The 27,782-nt window shown below is 38.7% G+C and overlaps 1 protein-coding gene across 1 annotated transcript in view; it reads right to left on the bottom strand.

Moving 5' to 3' along the window:
• LOC123697400 (semaphorin-2A) overlaps positions 1-27,782 on the bottom strand; it is a 108,808-nt gene that overhangs the window by 73,100 nt on the left and 7,926 nt on the right. The window contains exon 2 of the mRNA XM_045643898.1: positions 27,358-27,607. Within this exon, the coding sequence (XP_045499854.1) occupies positions 27,358-27,562 (205 nt within the window). The 5' untranslated portion in view covers positions 27,563-27,607. The remainder of the gene's footprint in view (positions 1-27,357; positions 27,608-27,782) is intronic.

Here is a 27,782-nt window from a genome sequence, read left to right as displayed (position 1 = left end):
TTTATGAGAACCATTGTGGAGTGGTGGGCGCATGATTGACAGGAGTTCCCTCGCGTGGTGCAAGCAGCACCGGGGTATTAACCAAATGCATTTTATGTGTTTGCTTTGTACATAATATATTTGCTGTACTTATTATCAATATTTGTGAGAGCAAAATATTAAACACAATGAACACGAATAATTTATCAATTATTTATTCCGATAATATATTAATATGACGATGTTAATACAATAAATAGGACAATATGGTATTTAACGCAATTCTATATTACCTACGTGGTATATTTTAAATTAACAAAATTAATAGCACTTTACAACCATCTTCGCTACCGAAATTGCCTAAATTAATCTAGCAATTAATAACACACAACCCATATAGAATTATTGGTGGTATTACTTAACTTATGACATATTTATAGGCGTGGCTCAGCTGTGAACCCTAGGCTAACTATTAACTAGTTTGTAGTTGCGAAGTGGCTCTAATTTGAGCACCTGAATACCTCTCGGCGTGGCCCTAAAAGCACGAAATTAATCAACATTTAATTCCATATCGTAGAAGCTAAAGCATAACATATATGATCGTCCTGGGACATCTAGAAAATTAACCGCGCGCTTGGCCCGAAACCCGACGAAAATATGCAAATGAAGAGGCGACTCATTTGACGAATTTTAATGGACATTTAACTGTGTTCGTTAGGAAGTTTCGCTTTAGTTAATTTGGTAAAAACACTCGCTGATACATGCACGCTGCGGGCTTGCCAGTTTTGCATACCTACATACTTTGAATTTGTAAGTGGGCTTATAACTATTAGTAGTGATTATGCCGCTTATTATACAATATTTTGTTTTATATCATAATCTACTTCTAAGCTTAAAGTACCAGCATGTTATAATAAAATATAAGTTATTAGGTAATTTACACATATTTGATAGTTGTCACAATTCTACAAACATAGACGAATAAATTAGAGATTGATGAATGTTTACGTGCTTTCAATTTTAAACAGAAGAAGTAACTTTTATAAAACAATTTTCTACTCTCAAAATTTCATATTTTAGAATAGAACCCAGTATGAAGAGTAAATTGAATGTTCGTTTAGAATTCGAAACTTTTCGATAGTTTTGTGAATATGAATGCAAACATAAGTGACCTTATTCATGAATCTAGGTTAAACTTTTCTAGGCGGCCTGGATAAAACTAAAAAATACACAGCCGTAATTGAAAACATCGCGAGAGGCGAAAGCCTTTGAACTGTGACGGAGTTTGAAAATTGAGGCCACGTTAGGACTGGATTGAAAAGTATAGACGAAAGATGTAGCTATGTTTCTCACATTCTAATATGGCGCTGAAGTAATTACCTGAAAAAGAAATAAAAAACACGTTAGTTATATGAATTGACATTTATTTTCACTAAAGGAATTGACACATTAATTAAATTCAGTTAAATTGCAGCTTCTTCTATTTATAAACTTAAATCTATAACGTAAGTAAGTAGGTATGTAGAATGTAAAGTAACATAAGAACTTATGTAAACCTAAGAAATTTTAATTTAAAAATATACATTGAAAAGTATCTGCGGTGAGAAATTTAGCGAACTTTATTTTTGTTCAACAAGCGATGTTAAATATACTTCTCGTTTAATTACAGGCAAGGGCTTGTTAATTTATAACTTCAGACCTAGCGTGCCTACTTGAAGCCTGTGGAAGAGGATAACATCGAAATTCCCTTAAGATTAATTTGCGGAGGTACTCGTGAACTTTAACTCGTTTGCTGACCGAATTCCCAGCCAGACTTCCCAGTTTAGAATTAAATTTAATGAAATAAATTTAGGGAATCAGTAGTTTCAAGTTGCGGAGTTGCTCGGGTAAGATGGACAAGTGGGATGGTTGCGGTGTGTCCGCGGTCCTATTATGTCCTCTCCTTGGCAATACACATTAATAGTTGGAGCTATTGTCACTAAGACGCGACCGCTGTCCACTTAATGACGGAAACTTTCAGGTTCAGTTTTGAACGCAATTATGTCAATCTATTCTGCCTAACGAGATTACGAGACAAATTAAAAACTGGCCGCCATTTTGTCCGAAGAAGCCCTACAAACAATGCTTTCACGTTATTTTGGGGTGTAGATAAGAAACCATACAATTAAGCAGACGAATGAACGACCATTTTTACTGACTCACCTACGCCCTACAAATTGAAAAATATAAAATATGTATTTAAATTGATACACGATCGTTTTGCGATCGCTTATTTCTATTATGTATTGAAAATTGTAAAAGTTTTTTAGTGAAAATCTTCACAAATGGAAATTCAATTTGCCTAACAAATATTGAAATCTAGATTGGTATCAATGTTCGATAGCGAAGCGGAATGAGTTACAAACTTGAGTGTCAGTTCGGATGTTAGTTGAGTGTCAGCCGTGGTGAGAGGAAATTAAAATTGAAAAACTCCGCCATGATGTTTGTGGCGTTAATGATTGTACATAATAAATAAAGCGGACCGCGTAGGCTTATGTGCGAGTCGAGTGGGGGGAGTGGCCGGGTCTCACGAATGGCCTCTTTAAGCGACATCTGAGACGTGGCCCTTTAGAGAGCTCCCGACCTGTTTCATATTGCCCTGCCCGCTGCTCTGAGAGCTGCTTCACTTTGATTTAGACGCACGCTTCGACGTTACACTCGGAGAAACCCTTTACGAATGTCAAAGGTCAATACGTAAGAAGGTCACTTGTGAGTTACATTTTGATCCTACTTCACCGTGAAGGTCGTTGAAGATGAAATCAAAGGAGAACTTAAATGCTGTTTAAGTAGTCAAGAAAGCAAATGTGAATATGTAGGTAGTACCTAATACATTTCCGAATAAGCGATTTTAATTTTAGACACAGAAGAGGTCCATAAAAGATTACTAAGATTTTTTTGTTACGTCGTATTTTATGACGGGTCAACTAATCATTTCATACATTTATTGTCAACTAATACGTAACTCGTTGACTTATGTTTCACAATAAATTAAAAAGTATCAGTATAGTCATTGAAGGATGGTTTTCTAATTAAATGGTCGTATAACATAAAATATCAACCCTTTAAAACTATCCGCCATCTTGTTTTTCTTTTTTGTGCGTCAATCTGACATTTGACAGGGAGCCATTTTGAAAAAATCTTAAGTACGGCTTCATTCTACGTCGGTGGGTAGTCATGAACTATCGTACGGCGACACCCCTTCGTTTTACATACATTGCGCCTATTGTTTTAGAAAGGAGCGGTACATATGTGTAATGTGCTGTTAACGAGGGCTTGGAGTGAAACCCGAGCGGGGTGACAGCCGGCTTAGTCGCCGAAATTGGTTCCATTTTAAGTTTATGATTTTGAACGAAGAGTTATGATAAAACAGAAGTTACGTTGTAAAGATTTGCAAATGAAATTACTTTTATCAATATACACATTAACTTTGTTAATTTACGTTTAATAAATTAATAATCCAAATAAAAATAAATACCTACACATAAAAACATTTAAATGTGCGTTCATACATTGTTTAGAACAGATAATTATAACAGTTAATATTTTTGTCAATATTACTTACTCATACCCATGTAAGAAGTTCAGTCATTTTTTTATTCTGGGAAAAAATGTGCCATTAAAATAAAAATCTTCATCCTGTAATTCATAGTCGCAATTTACCTTTGATGCAGATAATTCTTTGCCATTTTAATATTCTTCATTCACAAAAAATGTTTGCTTCAATGACTTAAATTATTTACTTAACAAGCACAGTTACTATTATATATAAACAGAAGACTCATTAGAGCGAACATTTTCAGTAAAAGTATGACGACTTCTTTTACAATCTAGTCCTTTTTATTCAGATTTTTTTTAATTATTTCCATATTATATAGTTTAGACCGTAATTGCATTCAATTTCTCTTATTAAATTAGCCAGCATAATTAATAATGTTGCGATAGCAATCAGGCACAATTATATGTCATTTAAATTCAAGGGTACATTACGGTAATAAGGTAAATTAATCATATAATCGATCTCGTAAATGGCCTTATAATTAGATTATTTGTAGTTGGTCAAAGCATCAAATAGGTTTCTTCGGAGAATTGACAGCTTAACAACATTGTTGTCTATAATTGTTGTTAATCACTTTTAATCGAAATTAACACTGCTCTATTATGGGAATAGTTATATTTCTTTAACTAACTAGTGGGAATTATATTTCGTATACTGAGTACTAACACTGGAGACATCATTTGCTTCCACTTAGTAAATTCACCCTTCGCTCCCTCAGCACTTATTGTTTTAATTGTAGGCCCTGAGAGGTGGGAGGATCTAAGCTCTTAGGATTTTATGTATCAAGTATCACTTGTTGAGATTCGGGGAATACTAGATTTGTACATATGTGTAAAGGCCGGCGCCATTTTTATCATACGAGTAAGAAACGAAGGGTTATTATTAATCTGGCGTAAGGTTTTCATTAAAAATGTAAATAGGGGGAAAAGCGGGGAGTGTAAAGCCATATAAAAGTAAGGTAAAATATATAATGTTGGTCGTGTTTATCTAATTATGACTCATTTCTAAGAAATAATAAAAGAATACACGTTATTATAAAAAAATATCGTTTGATAATTTTCTTAAGCTTGACCCGCAACCTTTAGCATGTAAAAATAGTAAAATAGCTTCTTATATGAAATAACAACATTATTAGGACCAAAAATAAACCATTTCAATCAAAGCCATAATAATTATTATGACAAAGAATGTGATTATTTTAGTTTGAATATTGCGTAGAGACAGATGTTGAAAAAGTTTAGCAATCTTAACGAGGGGACAAGAGACCTCTATATGTAATTATATTGTAATTACAGTATTACAATGGCAATAACTTGTAACAAAATAAAGCCTGCGGCTAGAAAAACATGGGGCGCTCTTGTAACAACATTGTTACAGTCGCAATAGTTCAATATTAGATGAAATTGTTTGCTAGTGTACTAAACATTTGATAAAAGATAAAATTAATACGTTTTTTAGGATTGTATAAATATGCGAGGCTTGCTTTAGGTATAAATAGAGTTTTATCATTTATGCGTAATTTCAATTTAGTTCTTTTCCCAAAATAAAGAATTTTAAAAACATTATATCTTAAAATTAATAAACGATTCACAATTAAAGTATAAAACATTCCAAAGTATTCAACAAATATTTATAAATGTATTGATAGGTACTCAATTATTGGAGGATCTTCGTCTCAAAGAGGTTGGTTGTAAATCAAAGGGCGGGAATGAGAAACGACAGTCAACCCTACATTGACTTTAAGCTTCGGATTTGAATAATCCTTTACCGAATACAATTTTATATTCCGAAAATTCCATCCATGTACGTTTATAGATATTTTAATATGTCACAAGAGCTATATAATTATTTGAAGACATTCACCATAAAAACCTTTTGAAGCTATAAACATGTCTTAAGCATTATAATTAAGTAAAAACAACGGCATTATTAATAGATTAGATTAGATAGATAATATTATAGATTTATATTAAATACTAGCTTCCGCCCGCGACTCCGTCCGCGCGGAAATATTAAGAAAAATTAAGATTTATTTTTTTTCTACGTATTTTTCCGGGATAAAAAGTATCCTATTTTATGCCCAGGATAATAAGGTATAATTATACCAAGTTTCATCGAAATCGAACCGTTAGTTTTCACGTGTTGCCTTCACATACAGACAGACAGACAGACAAATTTTTTTTTAATCACATACATATTTGGGTTTGGTATCGATCCAGTATCACCCCCTGCTATTTATTTTTTCAATAATTTCAATGTACAGAATTGACCCTTCTACAGATTTATTATATGTATAGATATGTATACATGTATAGATTATATAGCGTAGGCTACATAAAAATAATTTAACTTTGTGGGAAATTCAAAATTTTGCAACTAAAGTCAATAAAATCATTTAACGTCGCGCTCATAGATAGGATACCTACTCGTATAACAATCCTACTAATATTAGATATAAATGCGAAAGTTAGTGAGGATGTGTATGTGTGTGTTTGTTACTCTTTCACGCAAATACTACTGAACCGATTACAAAGAAGCATTAGCATTAGCACACATATAGAAGGTAAGTTGGATTAACATATAGGATAGGTTTTATCCCGGAAATCCTACGGGAACGGGAACTATGCGGGTTTTTCTTTGAAAACGCAGGCGAAGCCGCGGGCGTACAGCTAGCTAGTTTTAAATATTTCTGAAATTTAAGATTCACTGAAAGTAATACTTATAAACATTATTTTATCAATTTTTTTCTAAAAAAACTCAACGCTTCGCTTTAATCAAATTCACGTTAGATACAAAATAAACTTTAATTAAGGTGACCTTGTTTCGGATTTCTATATAAAAAGTAGGGAGCTAATCACAAGCAAAGGTAAGTTTGACTTGCTCCCTCGCAATCACTGCTTTGTCCACTCTTCATGTTTGCACACTCTTTAGAGATACAGATTGCCTGTCAATATACAAAACAAACAACAACAAGGGACAGTAGGATACTCCGCACTAGCAATTTATTTTCTTCATACGTTTTGTGCTCCGTTGTCACCTCAAGCGTTGTTGACTTTTTATATTAAGTTTGTGTAAGCGAGGATAGTTTAAGATGTTTACTCAAGTCATGTACGCGTTAACTGAATTGGAAGTTTCCTAGTTCAGGTACTGTTTGACTCGTTTATTTTGTTATCTACGAAACATAACGTTAACTTTAACATGCTTTCAGTTCTTACGTTTAAAACATACTCATAAATAAAATTTTCTTTAGTTGGGAAAAATTTGTACATAAAACAACGGTCTGAATAAAGCGAAATGTGAACATCGAACATTAATCAATGCATTGTTTTAACGATTTAAAAGGCACGTAAATCAACAAAACATAGACACGAAACAAAGAGATAGGAATTTATTTTAGGAAGGAAAGCACTAAAGCAAAAAAGGTTAGCTACAACTGCACCGTAAAAGTTTCTAGAGTTAACTCGGTACCCATAAATAAACCTTCGGTTTTACCCTGGGATTCTCGCCGATTGCAAATTTCGTAACTGTAAGTCGCATAAATTACTGCTCCCGACTGCTAGTTGGAAAAAAAACGAGTGTAGCACTTAGCAGCTTGACTAATCGTCGGTCGGCGATGACAGCCGAGATTCGACTATAACTTGTAAACCACAAGAATTGGCTGACTTTACATTCCAGAATTTCGAGGAGTTTCAATTTGTGCAAATGCATTTGATTTGTTGGTGCATGCTGTGAGTTTATATCTAGTCAGAGTATTGGATTGGAACTACATAGGCACTAAAATTTGGAACTTAAAACACTAAAATATGTGTTGTGTGAAATTTCGATAGAACAAATTCTGAGTTTTAAAATAGTAAATTAACAATTTGCAATAATATTAGCAGTAAATCTACATAATCAGAAATCGTATTATCATTCATTAATGTCACCAAAATGAAGCCGACAAATAATTTCAAATGAAATGTTTAAACTCACAACGTAAACTAAATGCAATCTGCTGTTCTAATTAAAGTCTAAACATTGAAACAAACGGAGACCTTAACACTTAGTGGCTAATCTTATTACCGTCTTGTTCCCGTGATATAGAGCACCATCACCGTGGTGTAGTTACGGTGCGATTCAGTCGTATATCTCGGAATGCGAGCAGTTCATTTGCTTCACGCCTCATACCCACAGATAAATCACTCGGTGCGTGGAAGGAAATTTTCTACCTTCGAATTACATGTTTGCAAGCTGTGTAATCGATAGAATGTTCTCGAACTGAATTTTAAGGACAATTTACGGTGTGCTTTTCAGAAAATGTGGTTTAAGGAAATTTATAAACAACTTTATAAAATACACATACTATTCAAACAGAAATGCCATTTAAAGATAAGTAAATAGTAACTGTCAAATACGTATTTGTATAGATGGCTCTAATCCAACTTATAGTAGTTTGTCTAAAATAGTTAGCAAACTATTTCAAACGTACGTGCCATATAGGTGTGTAAAGCTAAATAATTAAATAACGAAAATAGAATAGGAACCGTCCGGAACATAAAACAAACAGACAGAGCTATAAGTCGGTTCACATACGGCCCGGCCGCAGTTCCCGAACTTTCTTTGTTGCTACGCTAACTATTGTTTGAACCTAAACTTACTGAACGGACACCGAGAAATTGTTGTGTTAGTTTCGCAAAGGAAAACATTTTCCCAGCTTAGGCAAATTGTTGCAACGCCAATACATATTTTATATGTTAATGTGAGTTTAATTGCTGTTGTGTTATTCTTCAGTGACACTGAGTACAGGAATTATGAGCCGTTTTGTTTGTTGTTTGCATTTTCCTTGTTAGCAAACGTTTAGTGTTAAGTAGTATTGTGGTTTTAATAGTACCGAACGCTTAATGTTTACTTCGTTGAATAGCGCTGAGTAACGCTAGCGTCGAAAAATTACTTAACTTTGCGTAATGAGCTTTTTTGTGTAGATTTAAAATTCAACGTTAAATTTTTCTTCAAGATTCGTTCAAAATATAATTATTTGAAACATCTATTAAGTATAAGAGATAAATCAAATATTCCAAATTATTTATTACAAATAAGAAAGTGATGGATTTGTTGATAATTGCATATTCTTACTCAATCATTGTGAGAGTTCCTTAAAATGCTTTCATTTATAATAATTAAACCTTGAGCGAACAATTTAGTTAATGAGAGGCATCAAACATTTTCAAGGGAGGGAAACCATCCTATATCCTTGCATCAGCATTTTCATTTATATATAGAACTATTGGTATGAAACGATCCATTAATATATGTGACTAGCAAGTCATGAGGAAGGAATGTCTCTAATAGAAAGGTAAAGGAAATTAATCGTGGGTAATGAAAGACATGATTCTTGTATTATAACGCTGGAATTCTTTTTCGTATATTTTAGTGTACGGAAATTGTTTAATTCAATAACATTATTAAAGCTTTAAATTAGTAAATGTGAAAAGCTTCAAGCTAGCATGTTGGCTTTAGCTATGTTTAAATGTAAACACGCAGTTTAATTGTAAACAAATTTGAAAACTAATTTAATTTTCCCAAAAAGTAGACAAGCGCAATTAAGAACCACGTTGTTCCCATAATTCATTTCCTCTATCATAATTTGTGCAATATTGAAAAAGTTGAAACATAAATATTTCGGTAGGTACTTATAACAATACATCACAGAAGGATTACTAGGAAATTATAACTTTGTTCAAATAACCATCGTACATACGGTACGTAACGACCGGTTCGGAACATCTGAGACTCGCCGCGGTTTCACACAACTTTTTACATTGTTATGGAGTTTTGGTAATAGTTTCAAGGTACCTAAATATTAAGGTGATTTTAAGTTGGTGTGAGTCTATTTTGATTTTTGTAACTAACTTAATTTGATTACCGATAAAAATAATTTTAATTGATGATAGTAATTAGATTCATTAGATTCTAGAGACTCATTAGATTAGGTTATCGTTTATTTCGATACCGGAGAAAATTAAAACTTAAATTTCGTGACATTGAAGTTTTAAGATTCATGTAAAATTGTGTTAAATCATTATTAATATTAACCTTTTATTAAAAAAAGTTATTTGTAGCAGAATATTTAAATTTTAGTTGAGATCAGGAAGGGGCGGTTAAAGCCAAACGCGGCGCAACCCTGGCAACATAAAAATATTTTGTTTCTTCTAATTGCTCGAAGTGCCTGCTTAGCTACTTTCACGCAAGTCATTGTTTTCGGCGTGCCAACGTTCGAGGTAATAGGAATATTTTCGGATGGCAACCCCGCTGAAATTCGTGACTTTGTAAAAACGGCAACAAGCGGTTGAAGGGCCTTGTTTGTTTTACGTTCTTTATTTTCCTTCTCGAGCTTAATAACCTTATTGAGAGGAAATTAAATATTTTTAAAAATTTAAGAATCGCTTCATTTGTTTTTTAGTTCAGATATAAATGCGGAAAAGCAATTCAATCACCCTGAGGCACCATTTCATTACCATTAATGAAAGTAGAACGACCAATATTAATCTAAAGCTGAAGGTTAATATTTTATAACAAATTAAACGTTTATTTCTCGAATTGAAAAGGCTCGACAAACATAAAGCCGATCTCGATCTGCACAGCTACCCTACAGAAACAATCATTCAAATAGGCTGTTCATATTGAATATTAATCGCCATTTTCACTGAAGAATAGGAATAATCTGAAGCGGCCCAGAGGCGGAGAGAATTTCTGTAATTCAAAATTGGAAATTCTATTCCTGCGTTACGGATAAGTAAACGATCTTATAAAAGCATACAAAGGCAAAACTTCGTTTACTTTAAAAGACGTTTATGTAAATTTGGAATGTAAAGATCCAGTACTTCGAAATGATCCACTGTACTTTTGCCGGTTAAGCGGTCTCGCCAATGAGGCCTAGGTATTCCGCAATTTATTAGCCTTGCAAATTTCGGAGCCGCACCCCTGTATGAAATATAGCGGCCGCGAAAGCCTTCGGCCACCCGCGCCGAGTATTACACCCCTGTTTTAGCTCTAATTAAAAACCCATCAAAGAGTTTTCAGTCATTAATCATGAAACTGTTAACAGTGAATGCCGACTTCCCGCAAGTCCGAGAGTTAAAAAGGAGGATTGGGTTATTAACGGAACGGCTAAAAAATTCAGAGATAGCGGGGTGCCAATCCGCTTGCAATAAAAAAATACAGATTTTGCCGTTTTATAATGCGGTGGAATCTTAAGTTGCTTCTAGCGGTTTAAAGGATTGAGAACCCTTCGTTTTGAAATACCAAGAATAATACTCGCGATATTTCTAAACCTCGTAATTGACCGCAGCGTTTGAGCCACATTTTTCATTTTCATTAATGAAAACGGACGGAATTAAGAAATTGTATTTACATTTAGATATTTAAGAGGAATTAAAAGAAAACCTTGATAAAAATGGATTAGAAGCGATTAGTAGATGTTAGGTATATTCTTTTGTGTTTGCAATAATTCAGCAGAACAAATTGATCATCCAATTACATTAACATTAGTTGAGAATTATACTTAGAAGGTTTCTTTCGTTAGTACCTTCTTGTTAATAACCTTGTACAATAAATGTTGTACATGCCATATCTATTGGTATTTAAGTAGGTGTTGATTGTTTAAATGTAACATCGTTTTACTTAATAAAATGTCACTTCATTTTTGTTGTAAAATATAAAATAGAGCTGGCATTATATAATTAATTTAAAACAACATTCTTAGTTAACTTTTACTATATTTACATTCACAGGATACTTGAAAATTATTAAACTTACACGAGAATATCTTATAAGTAGCTGTTTAGTGGAAAGCTTCGAAGAAAGCTATAATTAAGAATTATATATGACACCTTCTTAATGACAAAGAAATGTTTGAAGAAGCCGGCGCTTATTTATGGTTATTACCATGTCACCAGTTATATGGGAGCGTTAGGCGAATCAGTATCATGTACATAATTTATGTTTCTTCTTCTTCCATCTTGTGAACACATTTTATATTTAATTTAACATAAACATATGTCACGATGTTCTTTTTTGGTTTTGGATTTATTACAAGATATTCTTAAGTTGTTGATTTTGTTGTCCAAAAGTTTGTGAACGAAACTTTGTACGGGCTGACACTTTCTCGAATATTACACAATGTAAGTTAAAGCAAAAGTTCGCTTTATGTAGATAAGATGCCTTGTTATTTAATAACTTTTTGGGGCATTTTGCTAAACTTTAGTATAAACACGCCATAAGCGTTAAGTTAGGTCATGATTCTGTAGAGCAAATGTTATTTTATCCAAAACTTTTTTGCACTATTTCTAAAATTCAGTTACATCTATCAAAAAGCAATAATACAACAAAATACACCGTAAATCCAGGAAAACGGCGCACCAATAAAAGAGGCAATACAATTAAAAGCGCTATAAATGAAAGGTCGCAAATAGCTCGTAGGTCCGTCAGCTGTGATCGTGTTAATTCGATGTCCAAGCCAATTGGATGTCACACGATTATCTAAACAATCTAACCTAACCGCTGCAACGTAAACATGTGTTTATTGTATGAGTTTTGCATTGCCTGTTACTGCTAATTCTGCTGGAAGTTCGTATCGTATCTAGTGCTAATGAATCAAATAGTGGGTTTAGTTATGTTTGAAAGGATGTTTCTAAAATAGAAATAGAAGATAGAATAAACTTTTATAGATTTGATAATATAATTAAATGAGAAATAATTCGTATTGGGCCGATTTAAAAAATGCTTTCACTAACATATAGCTCTACATTATTTGTAAGATAGGCTTTATTTGGTTAGGTATTATTAAAATTATCATAAACATTGCAAATTATCTGTTATAGGTGTCTACAATATTATAACTATTGTGTATGAGAACCAGTTCATCTTTTTTCACTGCAAGCAAAAAAAATGTCAATAAGTAGGTAAATTTAGTATTAACATTTTAACAACAAACAACAGACACATGCTCTTGATGGTCAATATCCACTAACGCAAATAAGATAAAGGAAACGATTGTTTCTGATTCTATTCTCTTTGATAATCGATATCAATTGCGATTCGAATATCGAGTGGTGTTAAGGGTACTCGATTGGTCGGTACGTTCGCACGTTTCAGTGTAGTGCCTACTCGTGCTATCGCCGTCCAAAGCAGACATCTAGTCTATATCGGATTGGTTAATTGAGAACCTTTCATCCGAAACGTATTAGATGACATGTGAATCACGCTTATGTATGACCGAATTTGATTTCTCGTGTATATAGGAAGCGCTCAGAGTGAGAGCATTGTGCTGAAAGCTCAGATCAATGGGATCAAAGTAAATTGTTTATTTTTAGGAGGTCGTGCCAAATGTTTACTCCGTGTATTGTTAGTATATTCAATCTTGAATTAAGTACAAGCTATGAAGTGTTTAAAAATAGATACATTATTCATACTTTTTAGATATTTCTATTGTTTTTTACTATCTACTTATAATAATTACATGCACGTAGAGCACACAATAACTTCATAATACATGCAATGGGAAAAACATGTTTGCTATAACACAATATTTGCACACACAAACCCCACGCAATTTATACACAAAGCAGCTCGATTATTCGATTACCAAATGCTAATGAAAAATTGACACATTACACAATAGTAAAGGGAAATAGAGCCATACAATGAGAAATAAACTTTACAAAGGCAAACCAATAACGCTAACGCAGTTTATAGTTATAGTATCGTGATCCCAAGCCAATTACGTTATTCCGAGGGAACAGAGTAAAAAAAATAACAATAAAGTAATATAATTTAGGAGCAACGGCGGGTGAAGTCGTTACCTATTTGCCGGGGGACAGGGCTAATTTAATGAATTTTTCTGATCAATTTCGATATTATTGAATACGATTGTGAGAAAACAATATTACTCAGCATTTTCAATACATATTTTATGAATGCAGTACATAAATTATAATATTATATTGGTATTTTCGACAGAAAATCAGAAAATTAAGGAAATGACAGAGTAAATTCAATACATATTAATATACCTATACAAAAAATAATTACATAATCCCTAAGCGAAAAATTTATTTATAGAAATCAGCTTCAATTTATGTTTCCAATACTTGAATTTTATTTAAAGTTGTTACCTTAATTACTTCATAAAGATGGAACTTATGATTGGAGAGTAGCGTTTAGTCGCAATTTGTAAACTTTTATTAAAATAATTAAGATATGACAAGGATCGCGAACATTATGAGAGCCTCAAGGCGCACCTGGTAAAGGCAGTCCATAATTAATTTCGAGACAAAGCGTCGTGAATTATTTTGGCTTATTGTACTATCAAATTCCGTGATATTGGCAATGTTCATGAGCTCTTAAAATCAATGTTTAACTTCACGATACTGTCGCATAGACGAAAACTGTAAACTTTCCTTTTACAATGTCATTAGGGAAATTGCTATCATTAATTTATAATGCCCTGCTTGCTATCGACGTATTTAAATCGGTAATCCTGAGGTATTATAGCGGTAATATTCTTTAATTTATGTGAAATTTAATATTTAATAATTGTAGAGATGTCAAGTGTCATTAGTGAGCGTTTTAAAAATATCTTATTAGTCTTGCAGTTTAATTAACAAAGTGCTTGTATTAGCAAAATTATTCATTTAGGTATTTCTATTAAAAGTTTTTTCAATATTGTGATCGAACCATATTGATATTGAATAGTTGTTGTGTGTGTAATGTAATATCTAATGACACTATTTTCTTCAAATTACTCTATGTAATTTATAGAAATAACTCTGATGTAATTTTAATATTGTATGCGTAGTGATAAATTAAGCGCCAGGTTGTCAAAGCTTCGATCGAGTTTCTCTAATTGTTTGCAAGCTCCGGCCCCAAAAAAATATTGAAAGAAAATCATCGTTAATGTTTTGGTCGCAAGTGTCAATAGTAACGCGACCGTCTCCGTGTTGGGTTACGAAAATAAAGGCGTATAAGTGGCAAAACAAAAAGCGCGATCCACAGCGAGTATCGAATTACCTTTGACTGTATTGCATTCGAATAGACCGTATTGATCGACCGCCTGCTTTGTCCCGATGTGTGAATATTGAAGGGTTTGGATTTCTGTTCGATGCATTGTAACGTGCCGGTACATGATTATTGATCGATCGATTTTTGGTTGAGCAGAGGAAGTTGATAAATTTCGCAGTAATAATGTGACGTATAATTATTGTAGTGGGTTAGGTAATTGTAGTAGGTATACAATTATAAATTACATGTGATCCGCAGATTGAATTAGTATATAAAACTTTAATTACAATCAGAAAAAGTTTAAATTTACTAATAAAAAAGCACGATGTAAGAACAACACTATAAATTCACTGTTTAATACAAAATATTGATACACAGTCTTTGTGTAGTAAATATGTGGTCACTGCGAAAGCCCAGGCTTGCCAAAATGAAGTATTTCGTTTGAGTTCCCGACGGAATCGGACCCGCGCTTCTGATTTTAAATGCAAATTCCTCCAACAACAAACCGAAGGAAACTGCCAGTTATTTTTGTGTTATTCTCACAATATCGGTAAGGAAATATAAACATTCTTGTGGTATGTGTTAATCTAAAAAAGGTCGATTTAAAATGTTTGAATGAGGTTTTTAATTTTATCACTGCTAAACTACTACTACTATTCAGAAATGCTAATCATGAAATGACCATTGAAAAAAAAATATGCATAAATTATTAGATATCCATACTAATATTATAAATGCGAAAGTAACTCTGTCTGTCTGTCTGTCTGTTACTCAATCACGCCTAAACTACTGAACCAATTTGCATGAAATTTGGTATGGAGATATTTTGATATCCGAGAAAGGACATAGGCTACTTTTTATTACGAAATATGTACCACGGGCGAAGCCGGGGCGGACCGCTAGTGTTATTATATATTTCAAATACGTTGATGTCTATATTTCATAACATACGCTTTGATGCGTTTGTAATGAACTAGATGGCGTTGCGTGAATCGTCTAGTCTTGGAAATTAATATCCGCAGAATTTTATTAAAATTCAACATTACTTAGAGTAGCTATATAAAAACTGTACCAAATGATAAAGAATATTTAGAATACGAATTATTTACGCTCTTCACTTTTACAATTATTATAATGCTCTCCCCAAAGCTAACCAACCTGACACATTTCTTACTTTTTAGCATAAAATTAGTGCCGTATGCATTTCAATTAAGAACATTAATTGTTGCAGCGAGTATGTCTGTGAAAAAACGTACTCTTTGTAGAATCTAAATTTTAAAATAATTTTATTTACTTACTAGTACCTCAAAAACGGCGCAGTTTTTAAAGTGAAATAGAATTAACAATGCAAATGCTACAGGAGCGTTGTGTAAAATGTAAAATACATTGTCCATTTTCAGTAAGACATTCCGGCTGAATTAAAACGAAATGTTCTACTTTAACTCACCTATATGGAAATTTAAGACATTTGATACGGGTCTATTAACATTTTTACGTTCCTTTTTTTTTTTTTTTTTTTTTTTTTTTTTTTTATAGTGGGGAAATCTTCCAAAGATACCCACGGTCCCCGGGGAAGGAGCCGTGGGTTATGTCGGATTCTTACCGACTAAAACCCCACTGTGTTCCGTCGAGCCGCTTTAATGAGGGGGCCGCGGGTATTTGTTAGAATTCTTCCGCAACCCCCTCGGCGGCAGCCCATCTCCAGGCCAGGCGCAAGCCAAGAACAGGAAAGGTGGATTGCCTGCTCTTCCCTCCCGTTGGCGGCATGAGCGGAACACGTCTCAAGTCGCCTCACCGCACCGGACGATGGATTACATTCCCCGTTCCACCGCCCGGCGCCCTTCGTCAAGGAGGCACGTTGCGACCGTGTAAAGCGGCCGCAACACGGCGACGACGCCCAATAAGACGTCTGCGCCGGATCGGGTCCGCGTGAGGATCCCTCTCGCGCACCCGCTCTGCCTCCTCTTTCTGCGAGATCACGCTCTCCGAGAATGCGATCACCGCACGCCAGGATCTGTCGCCATCCACCATTGCACGAACAACGGAGGGTAGAGAGAGATCCGGCCCGATTATCGCGACTAAGCGAGCACGGGGCTCAGCCCACGCGGGGCACACGGCAAGAGTGTGATCTGCCGTGTCCTCCGGGCAGGCACACCAGTGGCAGACCATGCTGGGCTCCCTCCTCGCGACTTTACACAGGTACCGCCCGAAGCAGCCGTGCCCGGACAGTATCTGCGTAAGGCGGAAGGTTATGGCCCCGTGCCGCCTGTCGCACCACTCTTGGAGGACTGGACGTATGGCCGCAACCGTCCTCTCACCCGCGCTGGGCTCCTCGAGCCGGCGTTCCCACTCCCGGAACCGCCGCTCGACAGCCTCGGCCCTCCACTCCTCTACTTCCTCGTAGGAAGGATTCACCCCATGTGACCTAGACGCCGAGACGCGGCGATACACGTCCGCTAGCATCTCGGCGTCCAGATCCCATGGCGGCGTTCCGGCCATTACGCAGGCAGCCTCGAAAGACACCGTGCGGTATGCCCTAACTACCCTGAGCGCCATGACCCGCTGCGGCCTCCGCAAGAGGGGTCTGGTACGGGCGCTCAGGGTGTCTGCCCAGATGGGGGCCCCGTAAAGGGCCATGGAGCGGATTACACCAGTGTATAGCCGGCGACACCCACCCCCAGCACCTCTAAGGTTTGGCAGCAAACTTCCCAGGGCTCCGGCCGCCCCTACAAAACGGGGGGCAAGGCGACGGAAGTGCTCCGTAAACCTCCATCGGCTATCCAACACGATGCCTAGGTATCTCATGGTGGTGGTGACCCTGATCGCTACTCCATCCACCCGGATCTCTGAGCCTGCGCCATGCAGCCTCCGACGACCGGGAAAGAAGATGGCTTCGGATTTCTCCAGCGCCACCCGTAGTCCCAACCGCCGGATACGGCACACCACCTGCTCAACTCCCGTGGTAGCTAATAAAGCTGCCTCCTCGTATGTAGCCCCACGCGCAGTCACCAGAGTATCGTCGGCGTAACAAGTTACGCCAACACCTGGGAGGTTAGTGGCGCGTAGGACCCAGTCGTACCCGATGTTCCACAGAAGAGGCCCGAGGACCGACCCCTGTGGGACACCGCACGACACTTCCCTCTCACTCCATCCATCGCGGGTTGGATAGGCAACAGTCCTATCTGATAGGTATGACCGCAGCAGTCGCACCATGTAGCCCGGCACGCGATGATAGTGGAGAGCTTGCAGGATACTGCCCCATGGCAAGGTGTTAAACGCGTTGGCGATGTCCAAAGACACCGCCAGGAGGACTTCTCCACTAGCGGCCGCATCTTCTGCGGTGGCTCTCACGCGAGATATCGCGTCGAGTGTGGACCGACCACGGCGAAAGCCGAACTGGTTCCCGCTGAGGTCTGGTCCCACTCCCTCCAAATGGTTGACGAGGCGAGCTGCGAAAACGCGCTCAAAAAGCTTGCTCACCTCGTCAAGCAATACAATAGGCCTGTACGCTGAGGGCGAATCGCGCGGGCGCCCCTCCTTTCTTAACAGGACCAAATTCCCTGTCTTCCACCTGCGGGGAAATTGGCCCCGCTCAAGGCAAGCCGAAAATAACCGCTCCACACGGGGCCCGAGGGCTTCCAACGCTAGCACCCACGCTCGACCAGGTACCCCGTCAGGTCCAGGAGCAGTGTTTTTCCCTTTAAGCCGCATAACTGCCGCCTCCAACTCCTCATGGGTAACGGCAGGGATTTCTTCTGCAGGCTCCTCCTGTGATGCAGGTGTCGCCGCCATCGGCGGAGGAGAGTATCTTCCCCGGTCCGGGAACAGAGACACCACAACCTGTTCTAGCAGACGGGGCTCGAGAGACTGAGACAGAGGCGGAGCCCACGGGCGGAGCTTCTGCCTCACCCGTTTATACGGCCGACCCCACGGCACCCGGTTCAGACCCTCGAGCATCTCTTCCCATGCTCTATCCTTGGCGCTGCTGATTGCCTCCTGCAGAGAGGTAACGCACTCCCTGTAGGAGGCATACAGTTGCGCTTCCTCCACTTCATCCCGTCCACTCCGGCGCCGGTGCCTGGTGTACGCCCGCCTCGCAGCCACGCAGGATGCGCGCAGCTGGGCAATTTCGGCGGACCACCAATACATCGGTCTTCTGCGCGGATTCGAGCGAACTCTACTCATGGCCGCATCACACACCTGCGCCATGGCATCAGCCATCCACGCTGCATCGTCCTCTACTGTTGTTGCGATCCGCGGTGCAGGGATCCATGCCTGAACTATGGCAGCCTCAATTAGGAGTTCCTTATCGAGACTACGAATCGACCAACGCGGACGTCCACCATTTAGGGAAGGCTCACCGCGAAACGCGGATGGCGCAGAGACGCTGAAGCGGATGTATCTGTGGTCCGACAGCGTTTCCACATCAGTAACAACCCTCCAGTCAGTAATTCGCCTTGCAAGGGGGGGGCTAGCGAAGGTGATGTCGACGATGGAGCCCCCTCTTTGCCGCACGCAGGTAAGCTCACTCCCGCGATTTACGACCGAAAGATCAGCCGCGACCGCCCAGTCCTGCAGCACCGCACCCCGCGCATTTCTCACCGATGATCCCCATGCCATTGATTTGGCATTGAAATCTCCGGCCAGAAGCACGGGCTGCGAAGGAGCTAGGTCAATCAGTTCCCCCAGATCTGCCAGGAACCGCTCGAATTCATCCAGGCCACGGTTGGGAGAGAAGTAGACCCCGATCACTGTGTTACCCTTGATCGAGGCCGAGACACAACCCCGCCGCCGGACTACCCTTTCCATTACTGTGCCGCCCTGCGTTACGAGCGTCACCAGTCCATCCAAGTCAGCCGCCCAGTTGTCCCGGGACGGCACGAAATAGGGCTCAGCCACCACCGCCACATCTATCCGCCACTCCGCCAGACTCTGGAGCAAAAGATCTTGGGCTCCGGCGCAGTGGTTGATATTGCCTTGGAGGAAATGGAGTAGAGCCATTACTGCGTTTCCATTTCGCTAACCGTCACATTCGCCTCGACGGGCGCGGGACAAGGACACGGTGCGGTACCTGGACCATCGCGTCCCCGATTTCCTCTTTTCCGCTTGGGAGCCTTGCAAGCTGGGCCCCCGAGCCGATGGCCTGCCGGTAGCTTGGCCTCGGAGCATAGAACGCAGCGAGCGGCGGAGGCAGAACATTCCCCGGCCTTGTGGCCTGTTTCTCCACATCGGAAACAGACGTTGCTCCTATCTACGAGCGAATTGCACTCGGCTCTTACGTGCCCCACCTCTAGGCAGCGGAAGCAACGCTGTGGCTTCACCTTGCCAAGCGTGACACTTGCAGAGATCCACCCTACTTGGATACGGCCTACCTGTGCCACCTTCTTTGCCGCGGCTATCGGGCAGCTCACCCAGGCTGAAGTCGAGCCGCGAGAGCCCACGCGCAGTCCACTACACTTAACGTGTTCTGTAGGGCATTCTCCTGCCCGAGAAATCGCAGCCACGACATCTTCAACAGCCGCCGAGTCGTCCAAGCCGATGATGTGCACTTCAGCGCATTTCACCGGCCTGGAAACCTTGACGGTGCCTTCGTCCCAAATCTCCCGCAGCTTTGCAGCGAGAGCATCTGCCTCCTTCGAGCTTGCGGCACCAGGGACTTCTAAGATCCTTGCCCCAGTCGCGGCACGCTTGAACCGCAGCGCACCTACACCGATTTCCGCCAGATCGATCTTTTGGCGTGATCCAGCCATTATAGAGGCATAGGTGACGCCTCGCTCCACTGCGCCTGGCTGCAGAGCAATAACGACAGCCGAGGACGAAGGATTGCGCAACCTCTGCGCCCTCGAGAGCACTCGCGCCGGCCCCTTTTTCTTTTTCGCCTTGCCCTTCTTTCCGACGACCGTCCATTCCTGCTCCAGCCGTTGCTGCAACTGGGGAGCAGAAGAAGTGGTGGGCACAGCCTTGTCAGCTGGCTTGGTCTTTTCCGGCTGCCGTGCAGCCTTCCCCTTGCCCTTCCCCTTGGCTTTTGCAGCTGGACCCGGTTTTGCAGGCTGCGCAGCAGGCTGTTCCGGTTTTCTCGCCTTTGCTGGAGCAGCACCTTTCGCTGGTGCCCCATTAGGGGGCTTTGGCGGCGGAAGAGGAGGAAAGTCCTCGGTTGGGGCTTGCCCAACCGCCATTCCCTCAACCCTGCCATCCCCCGCCAATGGGGGCCTCACACACCTTTTTGGAGGCAACTCCAACGCTTCTAACCGGGCGTCCACCATTCCCCCAACCTGCCGCAAAATCTCCGCGGTCAGATCGGAGTCCACTCGCGTTTGCATGGGCTGTGCGGTCCCTATGATAGCCCTAAGCTCTCCCATCTCTTTTCGGAGGCCCGCGATTTCCGCCTGTAACTGAGTGTTCGCAGCTTGCAGCTGCCGCGTCTCCTCTGATGCAGTACGTTGTGCAAGAAGCACCGCCGCTTCTTGAATGGTGTCCGAGGCTTCCTTGAGGGAACGTTTGAATGCCACCCTTAGGTTTGTCGATTTTTCACGCACCTGCTCGATGGCATCCAGGCTCTCCTCTATACGGTGTTGGAGGGCCGCGGTAGAATCGTCGGCAAGACGTCCGTCCCCAGTTTCTCCAGCGCGGGAGGTACCGGCTCGAGAGGCTCGGGTGACCTGCGTTTCCTCGCTAGCCTCGAGCTCCGATTCCCTCCATACGCGCGACAAGGCCTTCCTTGCGGCTGTCATGTCCGCTAAGGTCTTTCTTGCAGAGGCTGTACCTGCACAGAACCCCGCTGCTGCAGCCCCTCGCCCTTTGCCCCTTTTCGAGGCTTTCTTGGCCTGCCGCGTTCGGCCTTCTTCCGTGGAGGAGCCTGAGCAGCTCGCTCCAGAGGACCGCTTTCGCTTGGCCCACAGTCTATCCTCCTCATATGACTGGACCGTCATGAGACTATCTACGGACGTTGCCGTGGACAGCCCACTGGGTCCAGTCTTCCTCCTTCTGGTTTCAACGCGCCCCGTTTGGGTGCGCGCCTCCACCCCACGTTCCGTTTCGCTAAGCTTATCGGTCTCCGTTAGTCGTTTGCCAGTGGTCAGTTGCTCAGTAGCATTAGGGCCTGATGCATCACCCATGTGGCGGCCAGTGCCCCCTCCAGAATACGATGGGGCTGACGGTACTGTCCCGTCGGGACAGTCCCGTGAGGGATTCTCCACACTCGAAGCGAGGTGGTACCCTCCTGGAGTAGTTTTAGTTTTATTGACCTCCATTTTTGCTTTTTGTTAACCAGGGGGCGCTCCCCTGAGACATCTCTATCTGCCGGATTCCCACCGACCATTCATCCTCTCGCCGAGTGTCACTGACTTAGGATTGGGGTAATTTTTTTTTTTTTTTTTTATAGGGGTTGTCTTCCCCGCAGTCCCGTAGAACTCCCGGCCCTGTCTGCCATCCTGCGAGCAAAAGCTCCGCTGGCCCCTTCGAGCCACAGACACGCGCCAAAGCGCCATGCATCTCCTATTTACTCTTCTAATAAGAGAGGTACAGAGAGCAACCAGCTCGGTCCATATTCGCTTCACTCAAGGTGCTGGCTTGCACCCCAAGCTACTGAGCCCCTCCGCCGCGACAAGGCTTGGACCACGGGGGGATTTTTACGTTCCTAACACAACTTAAGTTTCTATTAAGAGGCCTACACCACTGAAACTAGCGCCACCGAACATTTTATTTTTTTACTCCTTAACCAGATCAAATTTAAAAAATCTAGCTCGGTACTTTGCTAGTATATTACTTGTAGTATTTTTGGTATTACTTTTCATTATTTTGCATTCGGTAAATTAGGAGAACTTTTGATTACCGCCAAAAGTGGCCACTTTTGGCGGTAATCAAAAGTTCTCTAGAATAATGAACAGTTAGAATAGTGAAAAGTAATACCAAAAATACTACAAGTAATATACTAGCAAAGTACCGAGCTAGATTTTTTAAATTTGATCTGGTTTAGGAGTAAAAAAATAAAATGTTGGGGGGGCGCTAGTTTCGGTGGTGTAGTCGCCTTAAAAGGAATTTCAAAGTACCGTGTAATGGTTTACTTATATAACCTGACCGGCATCTAGACATGGGTAAAAGTCTGTCATATTATGGTTGTTTAAATGTACTGTATTACTTTATTTAGAATAAAATTAAACGAAATAATGTACACCAACGATATAATTCGATTTATTTAACTATAATAAACACTTTAAAACTCGTTTTTATTACACAGGTTCAGGATAAACATTGTCTAATGTATGTAATGTGTCACAACTTATTAAATTATTGAATCCCAAGATCAGTAAATACACTGAGTTTTGAAAACTTAATAAATAAAAAAGGAAAGATGTCGGGCTAACTGCTAAGATTTCGACTAAACGAAATAAGTAATGTAGAATGCAATCCGCTCTGAGGTTAAACAAGTATCTCATTCAATTCTTGTTCAGATTCACAAAGACTGGAATAGTAAGAATTTTGAAGCCTTTTAGCTATCGTCCAAGACGTCAGAACTGTGATGAGTATTTTACAGTCGGAATTTGAACCTCTTCGCTACCACAATTGTTTTAAAGCGAACAAAGAAGCCGCGTTATGAAGTTAATGTGGTCGGGCTTATGGCGCCGAAAAGGGAAGTATGAATAAAATTTAATGTAGTGTTATAAACTGTTAATGTATTTAATATTGCTGTGATATTAAAGTTTAATCTTTTTTGTGTTTAATAAATTTTGAGGCGATGTTAATTTGAAAGACTAAAACATATATAACTTTAATTATACATATTCTTGGACAGCTGTACTAATTTTAAAGGGGTTTTTTATCCCGCTCTTGAATAGACGTAGACTATTAATACGAGTGGCGAAGCAAACGAGGTTGAGGGTTACGGGCTTACGGCATGGTTACGGCGTAACTTATTTTTATTTGATACTTATATTTCATTTTTATCCTTTTAGGTAGACGTATCTTCATTTTAAGATCATCAACTTGCGCTCTACTGTAAAACAATAATTTTTTAATTTAAATTTGTTTTTATTGGTCTTTATAGGCCAATTATTTATTGAAGTAATCTAATCATATTTTGATTAAAGCATTTAAAGCTAAAAAACAGTTTTGTGTGTGATAAAGTAAGAAAATATGAATTACTTTATTTATTGAAAAAACATAAAATCGCTCATATAGGTACAGCTAGCTATTGCAGTAAATTTCCGTTTCAACAATACATTTATCATGAACACAGCGTTAATCATATCAACATGTATTAACGAATTTCAATGATTGTAATTTAGCTTTAAAAAGCTTGTTATTCATAAACAGATTAAACATTCATGTAATGAGATAAATTGTGATTCAATAACGCACTTATGTTTGCGTATGTTAAATCAAAATAATTATATTAATTAATTTGCGAAGATAATTCGTATGAACCGGACTTATTTGTCGTAATTTTGCTTGCGGCGTGTGATTGTTTCGCTGGTTTAATGAATCGAATTGAGTTGCGATTTATCGTGCATTTACGATATTCGAAAATAATGTCCCGCGTGTCTAATATTTGATTTGTCAAATTTAATTTATTTTATAGCGGCTCTATCAAATATCGATGTATTCATTTTATATTGTATCGTGTAATGTGAGCTTTTGTAGGTATAATGGTTCATCATTATAATCGTCGTTGGACAGAATCTCTCTTAAAGATATAGACATTTTTAGACATACTTGTTTGTAAATAAAATCAATCAGTAATACATAGTGAACTAAATAATATGTGCCGTTCCATTCGCCTACTTATGTCAACACGATATAGAGATATATGTAAGAGAAATTGTTGCTCTATCAACACAAATTATCACATAACTTTCATAAAAGTAATCGAAAATCAAGCTCTACTATACATCGAAATAATATTATAATATGTATAGGAGTTTTTAGGGAACTCCTTCTGAATTTTCCATTTTCCTGTAATATTAAAAACATCGTTTATATTCATACGACTCTTCAACCTTGTGTTTTCAACGACAAAAGTCCATTCGAGATAAAGTACTGATCACTTACAAATACCTGATCGTTTGTACCAAAAGCAGTTTGACGAAGGTAAGCTTCCTCCGTGTCCTCAACCCTTTGTCTCGTGAGAATACAATGGACAATCGCAATGCTTCCAGATACGATATGGGACACCCTTCGCCTCTCGTAAACGTGACCAAATTTCGAACAAAATGTTTTGTGTTCCCAATGTCTAAAATAAGTAATGTCATTCCCTCTGGGACGTTCTGTCATGTATGTTCATGTTACAATTAGAACTAAAATTGAAATAACGTGTATTAAATCTTCATGTCATGTCCTAGCGAGTTTTAACGTATTTATATTTGAGCTACGTTTGTTAGCTCTACCCACGCGGAGTTGTAGCGAGTAACCAAAACCAGTTTATATTATACAAGAACAAGAATGGATGCTATAAATACATAGATATGAGTATGTTCTAAGCCTAAATTAACCTGTACCTTTATAATCATTGAGTTTTTTAGCGTGGTCATCGGTCAAAAAGACTCGTTCCAAGTTTTGACTACTCCGGACGTTATATGTCGGCCTCCTGCATTGTGAGTTCCTTTTTTATTCTCTTCACTCCGCCCGGCTGAGTGCGTTCTTTCTTTTAAAAATTTCTATGCACTTTTTGTTTACACACAACTAGCGTGGACATTCGCCTTCAATGCGACGCGTGCATGAATTTAACTACTTAGAATTTCAAAGGGCAATTACTCAGCGAAGTTTTATAGCGTATATGTACGTTAAATGTTCGATTTTTGAACTGAAACGTTCGCTGTGAGAGTACATTACTGCCGATAGATTGCTATTAGAGAGACCGCTATAACATACGTTTGGTCAGCAAAAGTGCATGGTGGTTAATGTATGAGGCATCCCTTTCATTAAACGCTATTCAGCTATAGCGGCTAATGTACGTTCGCAGGAACAACTTTACTAAAACATTTCCCTTGCTAATGATAGACTTAAACCATTATTTACCTACTTCTAACATAAATCTTCGATACCTTTTAACAGTCTCTCTAGTGCTCTACAAATGTTCTCTCGTTTTAATTATATTAAACTGCGCTTAAGAAAATTAGTAACTGTATATTAAATGTAGCAATATTTTATTACAAGTACCTAGAACCTACATAAACAGCGTTATCTTTGTTGTAGCTTATGATAAGAGTTCAAAGCTTTTTATAATATTAATGAATTGTAATATTCGGCCTATATGCCAATGAATGCTTTAATTTATATGCCATGACATATTCGTGCACAAAATCGCTTTGTTGAGGAAATGCTTCACCCCAAATTTTATTAAAAATTTAAGCATTTCGTAGTAAAATTTAATAAGAAGTTCTGCAAAAAACCACGCTAGCGCTAAGCGTGCATGCGATGCGTGCAGCTGACGCCAAAAGTACGGCATAATATGATGTCCCTAATCTACTTCACGGTTGGTTGGACGGAGCGCCCTGTCGATAACAATAACTGACTTAATATGCCCGATAATCGGTTTTGCTATTCGGAAACCTCCGTGATTGACACTTTTGATGACGTTCTAGCTGAACTGAGCGCCCCCGAATTCACAGCTTTTCTTCTATTACAATTCGAGGGATCAGAATTTATTTTTACAAATAAATATGAGTGTATTTTGAATAAATGGTTGCGGATTTATTTGGGTTGTGTTTATTTTTTTGGATTTATTTAGTTCAATATAATTAGACAATGCTAGACAGATGCAGTTTGCTTTCCACTGTGTGTATTAGATTTTGAAATGTATTATTATTGTATTTTCACAACACTTGACAAGGTATAATTATTCAAGTTACCACATTTATTATGCTCTCAGTAAACTGTTTCTGGGTATAGTTTAATGAAGGTGGTAAATTGCGTATTAATATTGCGGTTTATATGGCCATAATAGTTTAGATGGAGATTAGTTAAATATACAACTATCTTTATAAAATAATATTATATCTATGTGGGGAAAACTATAATAATCATGTTTACCGAAATCTAAATAAAATTATATTCTTCACAAAATATAGTTCTCGTCTTTATGCACATTAACAAATTAATAATTATACCTTTTTATAAGTGTTGTATTTTTCTTAGAAAATATACAGCAAGGAAATACATAATATATTTTTTTCTTTTATTATCAAGCTTATTGTCAATGTATATCTACTTCACCAATACGTTGAACTGTATTAAAATCTCCCAGAATTCTCAGAGAGGGCAATGAAACAAAAGAATAATTTTGTCTCATCGCACGCAAACAAAAATTATACTTCCGTCTCTTTTCATGAGGTACCCTTGAATTGCTTTGAATGTAGAGTAAGACGTGTAATGTTACGTACACGCACACATTCACGTGACAGCACACAAGCAAACAATTGTGTATGTAGTGTGTTGTACCGTGAATTCTGAATTATGATTTGCGAAGATACTTCGAAAGATACACTATGATATTCTGAGAATTTTTTACGACGAGAAATTCATGACTAATAAATATTAAGAGCACGAATTTTTTTCTATAAATATTTAGCAAAAATATTCTTCTTTTTCGGATATCATTGTGTTTAAGCAATAGAGCTTACGCAGATCTGTTTTTGTGAGAATCTTATGTTTCGGATAATCTCCCCGTGACATGACTCAACTTTTTTGAGATTTTGTATTCGAACAAAAATGTAGCTAAACTAAATTACAAACAAAAACGAATGACTCACCTCTTCTATGTCTCACGTGGTATTTGCTCTTAGTCACCGGTCCCGTACAACATGGTTGTTCATAATAAAAGTTATAAGAACTGTCCACTTCAGAATTCGGTTGAATGAGCTGGGAATGAACCTGCCATTCCGCACCGATGAGCACTACAGCTAACCAACGAACGGTAAGGGAAAACGCCCCCATAGTCCGCACACTAATATACATAATCACCACACTAACACTAATGTTTAACACCGATACATTTCAAACCTGCAAGGGAATAAAAGCATAAATAAAAAAGAAAATAAAAAACAAAAGTGAAATAAAACACCGACGCATTTCAAGATTAAATAAGCATTATTCGTTTTATATATAAACATTCCTACTAAAACGTTTTTTTATTGTTGTAAGTAATTAAAAAGAAAATTATATACCTATGTGAAAA

The sequence above is a fragment of the Colias croceus genome, chromosome 14, assembly GCF_905220415.1.
Source record: "Colias croceus chromosome 14, ilColCroc2.1".
Classification (NCBI taxonomy): domain Eukaryota; kingdom Metazoa; phylum Arthropoda; class Insecta; order Lepidoptera; family Pieridae; genus Colias; species Colias croceus.
The sequence above is the reverse complement of the archived record's forward strand: the minus strand, read 5'-3'. Positions and strand labels throughout refer to the sequence as shown.